Raw genomic sequence first — 13730 nt, 5'->3', positions numbered from 1 at the left:
TAATTAGGTTGATGGTTATCTGAGCTAAGTAGCAGCATTAAAGATGTAAACCTTATTTTTGCATATTGTAGGACAGCTCTAATGATAAATACATATTTTGCCTTCTTTTTCAACATGGCTGTGAAAAAATGTTTTACTTTTTCTGGTCATAAGATACGCAGTTACTGTAACTTTTAAAACTTTTGCTAAATTCAAATAGGTATTTCGTCCCAAGATAGTCACAGAGGAGTTTCTTTTCAACTATGGAACCTTACTTGTGAGTATAACCATCTAAGTTAAAATCTTGTTTGCAAAAAATACATATGCATAAAATTTTGGGAATTATTTTAATGCAATGAAATTACACTCCAATAATAAATTAGAGAGAGGTCTTTATTCTGAATATATTTTTTTTTAGTTTTGATTTTGGGTTATCATCAGTGGCGTGAAATTCAACAAAGATAAATGCCAGGTTCTGTACCTGGGATGGAGTAATGCAGGACACAGGTACAGGCTGGAGAACAGTTCTCCAGAAAGGTATCTGGGGGTGCTGGTCAACAGCAGGCTCAACATGAGCCTGCAGTGTGCCCTGGCAACCAAGAGGGCAAACTGTATTTTCGGGTGCATTAAACACAGCATAGCCACTTGGTCAAAAGAAGTGATTCTCCCGCTATATTTAGCGTTAGTGTAGCCTCACCTTGAATATTGCACGCAGAGGAGGGGAACAAAGTTGGTAAAAGGATTGGAAGGCATGTCCTATGAGGAGAGGCTGAGGACACCTGGGTTGTCTCATCTGGAGGAGACCAAGAGGTGACCTCATGGTTCTCTACAACTCCTTGAGGATGGGAAGTGCAGAGGGAGGTGCTGGTCCCTGCTCCCTGGTCACTGATGACAGAACATGAGGGAACAGCACAAAGCTGCACCAGGGGAGGTTCAGACTGGACATTGCAAAAAATGTCTTTACCATGAGGGTGGTCAAACACTGGAACAGGGCTCCTCGTGAGGTGGTTGATGCCCCATGCCTGTCAGTGTTCAACAGGCATTTGGACAATGTCCTCAGTAATGTGCTTTAACAATATGCTTGCTTATGAAGTGGTGAGGCAGTTGGACTTGATTTTTGCAGGTCCCTTCCAACTGAACTGTTCTGTTCTACTCATTTTGTTCTATTCAAAACTATATATATTCTACAGCAATCTATTGAGTTGAAGGGAAAATCTTGTATTCAAGTATACTCTGCATATATATGATATATTGCAAATTACTTGTACTTTATTTTACCTCTGTGTTAGATTTACCTCTGAGTTGTACCCAGTATTCTTTATAGAATTTTTGCTGAAGCCCTGACTAGAAATTAAATATAAATTAAAGTTGCCAGTACTTCTACATTGTATTTAGTTGATTAAACACTGAGTATTATAAGCTAGAGATATTTGTCTCGTAACATCTGTAAATAATTTATGATATTGATGACTGTAAATGAACTTTTAACTGTCCCATAAGATAGTATAGTTAAAATGAAGTATTACCGTTGTAATATAATTTCCATATATTGAAGCTGTTGTTTCTGCTGAATGAGGAAAAAGCTCATTTCTAAAGTTGTGTAGCAGAGTTAAGCAAATACTTTCAAGTCCGCGTGTTCATAAATGACAGCTATGTATTGATTTCCACAATCGCATGCAGAAGAAATGCTTCACCACAGACAGCTAGATTAAATTTTACTGTTCAGATTCACTTCTCTTTCTCCTTTGACTTTTGATTCCAAGAAAATGTGGGTGTAATTTAGGTCTCCTAGTCAGTGATTGAGAAGAAAGTGTCCTCAAAATATCTGTAGAAAAATTCACATTACAATAAAGAGAAAAGGACGTTGGATTACAAAATATTTTATCTCTTTGGAGCACTTGTAAGTAGCCAGTGGATTTATTAATGGTTTTGGATCAACCATCTAGAAGGTGAAATTCTTTAGTCAACAGTATAGGTACAGGAGGCCAGGTACAACATAGGTTCTCTTTTGACTTTTCTCCAAATAACTTGAACTACTGACTGAGGAAATCAGGCTGGTTATATTACCACACCTTTTCTCTCAGATCAAAGAGGGGAAGATTACTTGACTGAATATTTCCTGTCTCTTGTCCTTCTATGTCCATCGAACAAGGCAGTTCAGGAACTTAAATATGCTATTTCAATTTATGCATAAAAAGTGCAGGGAAGTAGTATATCTGAAAAATGAATATCAAAATAGAGTCTATTTTATGTAACTGTGTTATGATATGACTAATGTAATTACTTCTGGAAGAGTAACTATCCGTTCTACCAGGGAACAGTCTACTCTGGAATTTTTTTGTTTAGCAACATTCCCAGTGGCATCTGTAAAGGGACATTTGATCATCGGCTTGTACTTTTTCAAGTTTTGTGCTATAATTGAGGCCTCTAAGACTTGAGCAAGCCAGTCCTTCAGATTTTTGGTTGTCATTGTTGTTTTGTTTTCTGATTTATTCTGAAATCTTACTCTTTACAATGAAAAATGATTAGGAGTGGAAAGATGTGTGCTTGGTATCAGGAAAGAAAGAAGTAGTTATTTTCCTGTAACTGTTGTTCATTGAGAAATATATTTTTTTCTTGCTGCTTTGAAGTTATTTCTGTCATCACTGTAATTCTCAGTGCTCCTGTGAAAAGAAATTGAGAGGGAGTTGGGACAGTCCTTTCATGTTTTCAGCTTTAAATAGAAAGACACAGAAAAGACAGGCCGTGCCCCACAGGCACAGCTAATAGTAGGCTCCCAGTGGAATGCAATGGGTGCACACTCACCTGCAGTGGAACACACACACTCTCCATTGCTCAAAAAACAACAGTGTATAAATACATCTCCTTCTTGTGTTTCCAACAGAAAATTAAGGAAATAAGCAATAGTGGCCAGAACAATTTATGCATGAACTATATGGATTTTTCTAGATTAGTCTTGACGCTATGATTACGTGTGAAACTGTCTTAAACGAGCAAACAAAATAATTTGCTCTCTTCCAAAACAAATTAATTAGATTATAACTGTAATTTTCTTCAAATGATCAGGAAGGTAAAACACCTGTTTTTTTAATAGAAACAACTGCTTTTTATGACTGCCTCTGAGATACTTTTAGATTATGAAATATACAATTAACTTCTACCTGAATTTCTAATTAGAGAAGAATCCTTTAGCTGTTTCTCACATACTGTGGAAAAGTAACCCATGTAGGCACTTCTGCCAATTTAATATGTAATAACAAAGCTGTAATTGATAAAACAATATGAAACAAGTGTTTCAAAGCAATCGTTTTCTTAATGCTTTACATCATATAAATATATAAGGATGTGTGCACATTGAAAATCAGATGTTATCCATGATATGTTCTCTGTATGTTAAATCAGCAAATAAAAACATACCATAAATTTGGCTGAGAAGTTTTCCTTCTCTAGCAAGTGCCATTAAAATGTCTTTTGCATACCCTGTGAAATAAACTACTATGCATAAAAGTGGAAGCAAAAGAGTGAAATCAAGATTAAAAGGCAAAAGAATAGTGGGTGTACATGTACAATATTTACTTATCCCAGATTGTTAATACTTCATTGTTCCTGTTCCTCCAAATGATGAGTTATTTGAGTGATTTAGTAGAAGGCTATGCCTTTTTGTATGCACTCCTGTGCGTAAGTGTATCCATAGTGTTGCGTAGAAGGCATGGAGATCAAAAGATGGTACAAATAACAGAAAATTGCATTTTCCGGAAGAGTCTTTGGTCTTTTTAGTGAGTTATTTTAACATAGCCATATACGAGCTAGTTCAAAGGCTTTTCAGAAAGTACAGTTTTCAGTTAACAATAAAGTAAGACATTTAATTACTGCCTCTTTAGCTGGAAATGCTATCATTCCTGATATTAGTCAAAGTAATGGTCCTTACTGTACCCTACGTTTAAGTGTCCAGCAGCATTAAAAACTTGCAAAATTATTTTTTAATAGCCAGATCATGGATGCTTTGTCTTTCATATCTAAATTATTATGAGAATTCCTAACTGCAGGTACATTAACATTTTGTATTTACACAGTCCTTTAAAGAATTTCATATCGTAATTAATCGGTGATTATGCTTCTTCATTTTTGTTTCTAAAGTGTTTCAAATAAATGCTTCTTCTTCTGTAGAAGTTTATCCGATCGATAGACTCGGGAGAAACCAACTTGGATGGAGCAATAGGTAAGATAACCTACGATATTGCTGCACTTTTATATGTAGGCATTAAAACTATTGCATCTTTGAAGGAAATATAATGATTTTTACCAATAGGACCAGCTGCATCAGAAGAATTGATTAAGACTACTTTATCAACATTTGAAGCAGTAACACAGCATCCTGTCTTGTTGACAATCCATCGCACGACAGTAAGTCTGGCAACAAATTAATTAATTGCAGGGTAGTTGGCTGAAACCTATTGATAAATTGAATGTTTTGAAGATTTAGAAGCTGTTTGAATTATGGGTTAAAATGTATTGTGGTTCTATCTGACAGGAATATTTTATTGTTTATAAAGAGATTTAATTTTCAAGGAAAAAGTAAAGCATTTGGACTTGGTTTACTACATTTAGTTCAAAAATTACAAAGAGAACGAGAAAGATATTTGCTTAAGGTTTGGCAATAGCAGTTCTTAAAATGATTTTCATATAAATGTAACACTTGATTCTATAAGCAAGTATGTTGCTACATATTAGCGATTTTTTTTCCCGCTTTGTCATTATGCTTTCAATATATCTTCGAAAAAACAATTTTGAGGGGTTGAAGACACCATTCCATCAATACTATTCCCAGTGAAATCATCAACAAGAGTAACAGTTTATAACAGTTATGATATTTTTGTTTGTGCGGATGTTTTTCTCTAAGTATAGTTGTTTGCTTACCTAAAATTGTATTATGATTACTATCCCACATATTGTACACCTCACATATCACTAAAAATTTGTTTTCTTCAAAGTTTTTGGTTAATTTTTATTTGAGCTAAGCTGGCTGAAACCAGAAGTTATATTATGAAATAATTGTCAGCAAAACAGTAGGTCAGAAGGCTTGAATTAGTGATTGACAAATCATTGTAAGTTGTCCCAATGCATTTTTGTGCCGGAATTCCCACAGAAAGTATAACCCACTATACTTAATGGGATGACCATTTAATTCCCATTGAAATTTGTGTTTATGTACTGAATTAAGTTAAGGGCACACTCATTATAGCGTGTAAGTCAAGCACCTAAAACAGCTATATTTTATCAAGTTATGCTAGGTAAGAATGAGTGATCCTAGGGATTATGCTAGAAAAGAATGACTGATCGTAGAAATGAAATGTTTTTAGAGGTTGAATTCTACTTGGTGTGCATGTTAATTTAATATTTAGCAAATAAAGCCTAAGTAAGTGAGAACAGTAAAATCAAAAATAAAACAACAAAAAATGGAATTTAAATGACATTTTACTATTTTTCATCAATTCTCACAACCTATGAAGAGTTGTATTCAAACAAATGGTCCTTATCCACAAAAAATCTAACCAATTAATAGTCAAGAGGGCAAATAGTACAGAACTGAACAGTTTAACCTAACTTTAACATGGCAAAATGTGTTATATAAAATAAAGCTAAATGTAGGTGAGGAATGAGTACCTATCTTCCTACTTGTCTGTCAGTCTGTATATTGCTGTATTATGACATCATTCTAGAACCACCTCAGTTTTTAAAAATAATTGTTTTACTTCTGCGGGTTATCAGTGTGTCTTATTTTGACAGAAATATGTACCATTTTTAATGGAGGTCCGTCAACATTTACTAAAATTGCAATATCTTCTGTCTGCACATTATATAGGATTCACCTAGCTGCTGTTTAAACTTTAATGGTTTGGTTTTGTTTTGTTTTGCTCTGGAAAAATAGCATGAAGGGGATAGCTCCCTTTTACAACCCTTCCTCCTCTGCTCCCATCCCCACATTCAGTACAACATTATATTGAATCTAGGGAATGACTGTCCCACTCTCTTGTAAGTAACCATTGGCTAGCAATAAGTGAGTTTTACTTAAGTACCTAGATCTGTGGGGAACAATTTACTTCATCACACATGTTGAAAGTTTTAGATGTTTGTTTAAAGCCCATATGAACACATCAAATAAGATGTGGATATAGATAAAACTTCCTGCCTTTCCAATGACTGTAAATTTGTGACACGCATTGCTTTAGTAGAATAGGTTCTCTGATTTAGAATAAGTCTGTATCAAAATTTATTAATTTAAGAATAACTCTATCCTTGTCAATGAACAACTTTTTTTTATTAGTTTGAGAAAACAAAATTCATTACTTTGTTCACTCATTTTCAGACAGAACAGTTCTCCCTAGTTTAAGCCCTCCTGACACTCAACAAATAGCCATTCAGACAGAAAGTAAAGTGGAGAAAGTGCCTTCAATTCAGTATGTTAAATTCAAGAAATTGTCCACTGTAATTAATAATCTCTAACCACATCTGCCACTAGTGGTGCAAGCAGTAATTAGTTTAATACTATTTACGCAGTCTAGTGTGCTAATTATACTTGAATGTACAGCTTACATTACTTCAGAGGAAAGTGGTACTTCATCTTCTATGATGCATACAGAATATTTTTAGAAATGCTGTTACTCAAGGGATATCTTCTAATTGCTGCTCACTGTGCATGACTGGAATCTATGAATATAAATGCTAGCACCCAGTGGAACTTGGTGCTTTTTTTAAAAGTTGAAGGTAGACATGTTCAAGGTTCCAGATCAATATTTAATCAATCAATATTTAAGAAAATAGAGAAATGTGTATTTTAGGTTGATCTCTGACGCCTGGATTGCTCATTTAGACAAAGTTGGTTATAAGCAGCATTTTATGAAGGGGAGAGAAAAAAAAAGCCAAAACATTCTTAAAAGGATGTGTTTTTTACACTATAACTGTGATATTTCTTTAAAATTTCTAATCAGAAATGAAATTCATATTTTTAACTAAGTTAAATGAATTTAATAAAAAATGAGGTTATATTAAGCAAGCAGAACCAGTAAGTGTCTTTTCTTTAGGTCTGGTTTAATTTAGCTGCAATGGAAGTTCTGTAAGTTAAGAGGAGTTTAAGAGTAACATTTGTGTTTTTTTCACTTTGAGAAGAAAAAAAACGTGCTTTTTCTGGGTTTTAGTTTGGTTGTTTTCCCTTTGTATGTGTACCTTGAACAAAGAAGGTTGAACAAATTGATTTTCATGATCAAATTTCTGATTGCCATTGACCTGAAGAAAATTATTGAGGAGATTAATTTCTGTGGTGACTGACTATATTTTATATTGCTAAGTATGGTAAAGTCAAGGGAAACTAATTTAAAGGAGTGCCAGTAATGAGCAGTCATTTCATTTTGTATGCAGTTGTGTGCATTTTTACAAGATATAAAGCAGAGACTAACAGTAAGTGCAACTCAGCATGTTTTGACCAAACTGTACTCAAATATTATGATGAAAGCCCTCAAAAAGAATCTCTATAGACTGGAATGGAATATAAGCCATGGTTTTGTAAACCAACACAAATCCATGTGTTTGTTTCCTCCATATACCTGAAACAGAAAACTATTTAATAAATTCAGATAATAAGTGTTATAAATATATATATGTAAATTTTGGTAAAGGTTCAAATTTAATTAAGAATTCTGTACCACAAGTGTAATTAGTAGTTTTCTTCTCTTTCTCTGTTAAGTGTACTTATTTGCCCAGAAAAAGGACCTATAGTAATTCAGAGTGCTTTGAGCAGTGATGAGGTTCATGATGGCAGTCAGTCAGTTCCTGTGGGAATCCTTTTTGTACTCTAACTAGCTCCTAAAAATGCTCTCCACACTGCACAGATGATCTTCTACATGAAGCATGAAAGTTCTGTGGTTGAGACAAAAGTTGTCAGCTATGATTCTCCTCCTAAAGGTTTCAGAACCTATTTTTAAAAATCTGGCCTAAATAAAAGAACCTTGAACCTGATGAGTTGCTTGATGGGAAGTCAAGGGAAAAGCAGTATGACATGGAAAACTACTGACTGACAATATGAGAGTTATTATTTTCACCGCACATGACAACAGGGGATAGAAACTTTAGCAAGTGCTTCTCTCAGCCCATCTTAGTCTTTTCTTTATTCAGCATCAATGTATTCTTCATCCATAACCTGTTCTGATCTAACCACTGACACCTTAATTTTGTCAATGTAGGGCATGACTATGTGGACATATTATACATCATTTCATCAATCACTCTCCCTTTTCAAGTAGATTAAAAGTGTACACCCCATGTGGCTTTCTGTCTATTACACTAATCCACATGACACAAGGCTTTTTTTTGGTGTGCAAAACCAGTTCTGTACTAATTGACATATTGAGTCAGTCAATCAGTGCTATCTCTTCCCTGAAGTAAGAAAAAGATATCTCAATGAAGATTCTGTAGTTCTGAAGACTTTTCAACAAAAATTACAAAAACGTCATCTTTCTCCCCAATTCATTCTGATTATTGTTTCCATTACATTCTGAGAGATTACTGGGAATATAAAGAACACTGAGGGGCATGCTGTGCCTGCAGCAGATGCTTTAAGAAATTTGAAGGCAGCACAATTCTAATCCCATGGTCACTCTCAGCAGCAACTTTGTATGTGGAATTTTAATGAGTATAAATGTCAAGGTGATGTTGGTTGTTGTGGATCTTACATGGGACTGGAAATAAGGTTCTGGAAGCTGATAGTCGTTGCTTTATTACATTCTGCTTTGAATTGTGGGTAAGGAGAAGGTATTTTTCAGTAGTTGTAAATTAGACACATGCACACTGGAAAGAATAAGAGACCTCTAGAAAAATCTCTGAAGGTAGTGTGCTTTGTCATTTGCAAGTATGGGTAAGGTAGCTGAATGGAATGGGTGATGTAGTTTCTTTATTTCCAGTCCGCTCAGTGTGACACCAAATGCAAAGACTTTGTCCATAAACACTGCCCTGAAGAGCTCTGGAACTCAGTTGTAAGCAAGGGAAAGATTCTTTAGGCTGGTAATGTTAGTCCTATCGAGGCAAGTTCTGTGGCCTTGAGAAGAGGGTTAAGCTACCCATATAAATGTAGCCTATGTAGCAGGTGATAACAGGTAATGTTGGCTATATGCTAGTTCGTTAACACATGATGGTTGCATGTATGTGTTGAGTAGTTGAATTCATCCTTGTTAACTAGCACAAGTGAATGGATGTGTAGTACTCCATCATACGGTTCCTTCCCTAAATAGGGATATGCTAGTATGGGACCCTTTTGCTGGGAGCCCTTGCAGCGTTATAACTGCTCTTAAGTGGATATATGTGGAGCTTTGACATTGCTTGGTGAGGTTAAGGAAAAGCTGAGGCAATGTTTCTTTCTTTCGAACGCAGGAACATTTATTTAGGGTTCAGGCCTTGTGTGTCTAATGTGGTGTGAACAGAGGAGACAAAAAGACTGAAATCACAGTTGTCTCTTCCAAGCCTCCTCCCAGTGGTACCTGAATACTTCATTACTCTGAAACTATGGCTTGCCTCTCTCTTTTGAGGGTTAAAGTAACACAGAGACTTTGCAGAGGATTTTCTATTAAACTGTGGTTTGCTTCCAGTAGATCTGATCTGTGTAGCTGATAAAATTCTGAGGAAAAGGGAGTAGAGCTTTTGCTGGATGCTCAGACCTCAGTAGTAGAGTTTTCCTTGCAGGAATCAATGTTATTAAGAAGACAGATGTTCTGGGTTTGGATACTCTACTTGGATTTTCAGAAGGTTTTTGACAGTCAATGCACCAAAGACTCTTAAAATCCATCAGTGGACCTTTCCTCTTATCTTATAGATCAGCTTCTTTTACGTAGTTAAAATTTAGTAAGTAGAGAACTGAGATCAATTCTAAAAATGTAGGTATATTAAGAAGGATGCGTTACAAAGATCTATGTTGCTATTTATAAGTAATCCAGACAAGGGCATGAATAGTGAGGTGACAGAGCTGACTGATGATGCTAAGTTATTCACAGTAGTGAAAACTAAAACTGACAGAAGAGCTGCAGAAGGTTTTCAAGATACTGAGTAAAAGAACAACATAATGACATACAGTTCAATAATGATAAATGTCAAGCGATGCACATGAGGAAAATCATCCAATTATGCCTAAACAATGTCAGTCTCTAAACTACTTGTACCTGTTTTGGCTATCTTATAGTATAGCTTTTCTATGAAAATGGTGGTGTTACATTCAGCCGTAATCAGAAAGACAACTAGATTATTAGAAATGACTGATAAAAGACCACAGAAAAACAAAAAACAAACAAACAAACAAAAAAACAACAGAAAACACCACAGTGCCATAGGAAGTCCATGATTCCCTCAGATCTTGGATACTGAGACCTTGGATAGTTCTGGTCTTTCACTCAAGAAAAAGTACAGTTTGATGTTGCAAGGAGGGATTGAATAGGTAAAAAATTCAGCTTGGAAAACAAAGGAGTATATAAATTAATGGATGGCATGGAAAAGATGAATTGGAAATAATTATTCATGATTTTTGAGTGAGTATCAAGTTGGTACTAGACAGGTGTTTTAAAATAAAGTGCCTTTTCATAAGGCATAACTGAAGTGTGGAATTCATTGTTGTAGGTATCACACATGCTAAAAGTATAAATACATTTTAGATAGGATTGGAGAGAGATGAAGAAATGTTGGTAAGCTTTTATTAAATGCAAAAATACAGATGCAGCTTCAGCTTAGGAAAATTTCTTAACTCAAAAGTTGCTAGAAACTAGAGTTGTGCTTTAAGCTTTGTGTGTTTCTCCTATTCTTATTCTTCTCCTTTCCAATTGTTAGAAACAGGATTACTAGGTTTGAACTACATTTTTCCTTGGTCTTGTGCATATGTATTATAGCTGGGAGATGTGACTGTAGTGTGTATGGAAATTTCTAGTATTTCATTGCTATTTTTTCAGTACTGATGACAGCAGAATTGTGGCAGCATAGCCGTTGAATGCCGTAATCACAGAATTATACAATAGTGGGCTTGTGCAGTAGGGAGGGGTTCATTGTGGGCTGGATATCAGGCTCTTTAGTAGGTGGTAGGAACCCAGATATTGCTATGATCATACCAATATTCAAACCAATATTAAATCTATCTAGTCTATTTAGGCATAAAGAATATTTCCCACTTTTTATTGTAAATGGTCTTAGTGATAAAGTCTGAAAAGAAAAATATCTGAATACCTTCATGCATACAGGGAGATTTGATACCAAGTAGGTGTCAGCAGTCATTTAAAAGAAGAAAAAAATGAATCCTTGCTTGAGTATTCTTTGTTTCAATCTCTCTAAAAGTACCAAAAGAGTGATAACATGCTTCTGTATACAAAACTTATAGAAATTTATGCAATTTGCTGATTAATCTATTTAAAGTATTTTTATGTACTGAATACAATATTATTATGTTTTCCTCTCTTACACTCCAGTTTATTTCACCTTGATATCTTGTTTTTAAATTTGTGTACACATTGCATCACAAAATAATTTTCCACAGAATTAGTGCTACCACACCAAATTGAAATGAGGCAAACACCTGCTATGGAGCGTTCCATTCTAAACAGATTGTTTGCCAAAACTGAGGCTTCTATCAGCAAAAGGTCAGAAAAAGCTGCTAAAATTATTTAAGACCTAAAGAATATTCTTTACAATGATTATTAAAATACATTTATCTTAGAAAACACGACTGGTTTGACTACATTATCTAATGTGGAATGACTGTCATTAATACTAGATGAAAATGAAAGGAAATCTAGGTTTCAGAAATCAAAGTTGCATCATGCTGCTGTGTACTGCCATCTTAATCAGTGTCAGTCTGAGTCAATGCTGCTGCTAAGTGATTTTTAATATTCCACATCCATTGCTTCAGATAAATGAGAGATGCTCTTTTGCCTTGTTTCTTTCTGACACCTTTAATTTACTACTTAAATGTGTCTCTTCATTTGAGGAGCATTGCAGTAGGTTGAATTTTTTTTTTTGGATTGAAGAACCTTAAGTACATATATTTTTTAACCTCACAAGTTTGTGATAACCGATCAATTACCATTTGCAGAACACCTTAGAGACCTACAAATGGAGCTTTTGGAGTGTAGTGTATTATTTATCTTACTACAGACTAAGATGAAATATTTCAAAATGATGACATTACAAAACGCTCTAGCTACATGCATGATACATAGCATTATCTGTACAGGTATAAAGGCTATCTTTACTTGCAAGAATAAACTGACTTCCATACCTCAAGCAGAGTCCTTTACCTCTGTTATGGAAAGCATGTAACAAAGGGATTCTTTGTAATTTTTCAGAAGTGAAAAAAAGCCAAAGTCTAAACAAATCCCTTAAAGCCAGGGATTCCTTTAACAGAGACCACCAACTAACAATGAAATAGTTAACTGGAATAGCTCTAGTTACTGCTAACTAGAGTCTAATTTCATGTAGTGACCCCTTTTCATTATGTATTTTCAGCTTCTGTAGCTTTTTCTTAATAGTGGCTGCTTAACTCTAGAGGAGTTAAAATCTTCTAGATTTTAATCACTAAAACAAAACACATGGGGAATTATAACCCAGTCTTATTACACCAAATCCTATTCATGGTGTAGTAAAAGCCTACACAGTAATTTTATTTGTATAAAGAAAACCAAGAGCAAGCTGCGTAGCCATGATGCATACTTAAAAATTACCAGGCTGTCCATTCATCTCCCCCGAAACAATATAAATTAAGTATCTAAATTGATATTTAATAAACTATAAGGGGTCTGTGTTTTGATTATAAACTTCTTCCTAACTTTTAATGTGATTTGTGGAATAACCTTGAGCTGGGAAACTTTAGAGGTGGTTCTGCCTCAGCCTTTTCCTTAGAGTGAAGTTCCCAAAGGAGGCTAAAAAGGTTTTTAATCGCTGCAAGTTTTGATAAATATTTGTTAGAATGTCTTTTAAATAGAAAGAAAAATGATTATTTAATGAAAGAATAGAAATTAAAATGGATTTTCTTCCTGCTACCGTCACCTGAAATCTGCAAGTTTAGCCCCCTGAGAATGATCAGTTTATTCTCATGCCAGAGAATCTCCTTTTCTGCCTGACCCAGTCACTCTTCTTAGAGGACCATGGCATACAAACACAGACAAAACAAAACAGATAACCCTGTCATGCCTGTCTTATTAAACAGCAAGTTTTGTAGGAAAACAACTTGCTTCTTGTATATATAGATAACATATACTCCTTTACAGCACGTGCTGGATTCAAATAGAATGGGAGAACTAGGACAAACAATATAAAAATATACTCCAATACCTTAATAAATGTTTGACCTTCTTCTTTTTTTTTGAATAATCCTGAGTAACGCCATAGCTGAAGCATAACAAGGCAGTATTTCTTTCTGCAGCAAGTCCTAAATGACATTCCCATTCTCATGTCTCTTCATGCTGATGTTGTTTTGCACCATCTGCATCTGTATACTTAGTATACCTCCCTATTCTCTTTGAGAATATGTTGAGGCTAGAGGTATGTTTCCAAACCAGTCACCAAGGAGGAGATGCTGTCAGCAAATCTGGAGTAGCACAATGGCAGTATGGGCAGGGTAGTACAGGAGAGTACCTCTGAAGGAACAGAGTGATAAAATGTGTGTGGAATAATCTGCAAGTAGAACAGTAATCATTTTGAAGAAAAAAATATCTGCAAAGTAGAGGAGACTG

General features: G+C 34.9%; 1 protein-coding gene across 10 annotated transcripts in view; it reads left to right on the top strand.

Annotated features, from left to right (window-relative positions):
* Positions 1 to 13730, top strand: part of ULK4 (unc-51 like kinase 4) — a 246606-nt gene that overhangs the window by 81119 nt on the left and 151757 nt on the right. For all 10 annotated transcript variants that reach the window (XR_010829259.1, XM_066992021.1, XM_066992022.1 and 7 more), the window contains exons 25-27: positions 200 to 256; positions 4147 to 4198; positions 4289 to 4383. Coding sequence is in view for 9 of the 10 variants with exons in the window: in XM_066992021.1 (XP_066848122.1) it covers positions 200 to 256; positions 4147 to 4198; positions 4289 to 4383 (204 nt within the window). In the remaining variant the exon portion in view is untranslated. The remainder of the gene's footprint in view (positions 1 to 199; positions 257 to 4146; positions 4199 to 4288; positions 4384 to 13730) is intronic.

The sequence above is a fragment of the Anser cygnoides genome, chromosome 2 (assembly GCF_040182565.1).
Source record: "Anser cygnoides isolate HZ-2024a breed goose chromosome 2, Taihu_goose_T2T_genome, whole genome shotgun sequence".
NCBI classification, from domain to species: Eukaryota; Metazoa; Chordata; class Aves; order Anseriformes; family Anatidae; genus Anser; species Anser cygnoides.
The sequence above is the reverse complement of the archived record's forward strand: the minus strand, read 5'-3'. Positions and strand labels throughout refer to the sequence as shown.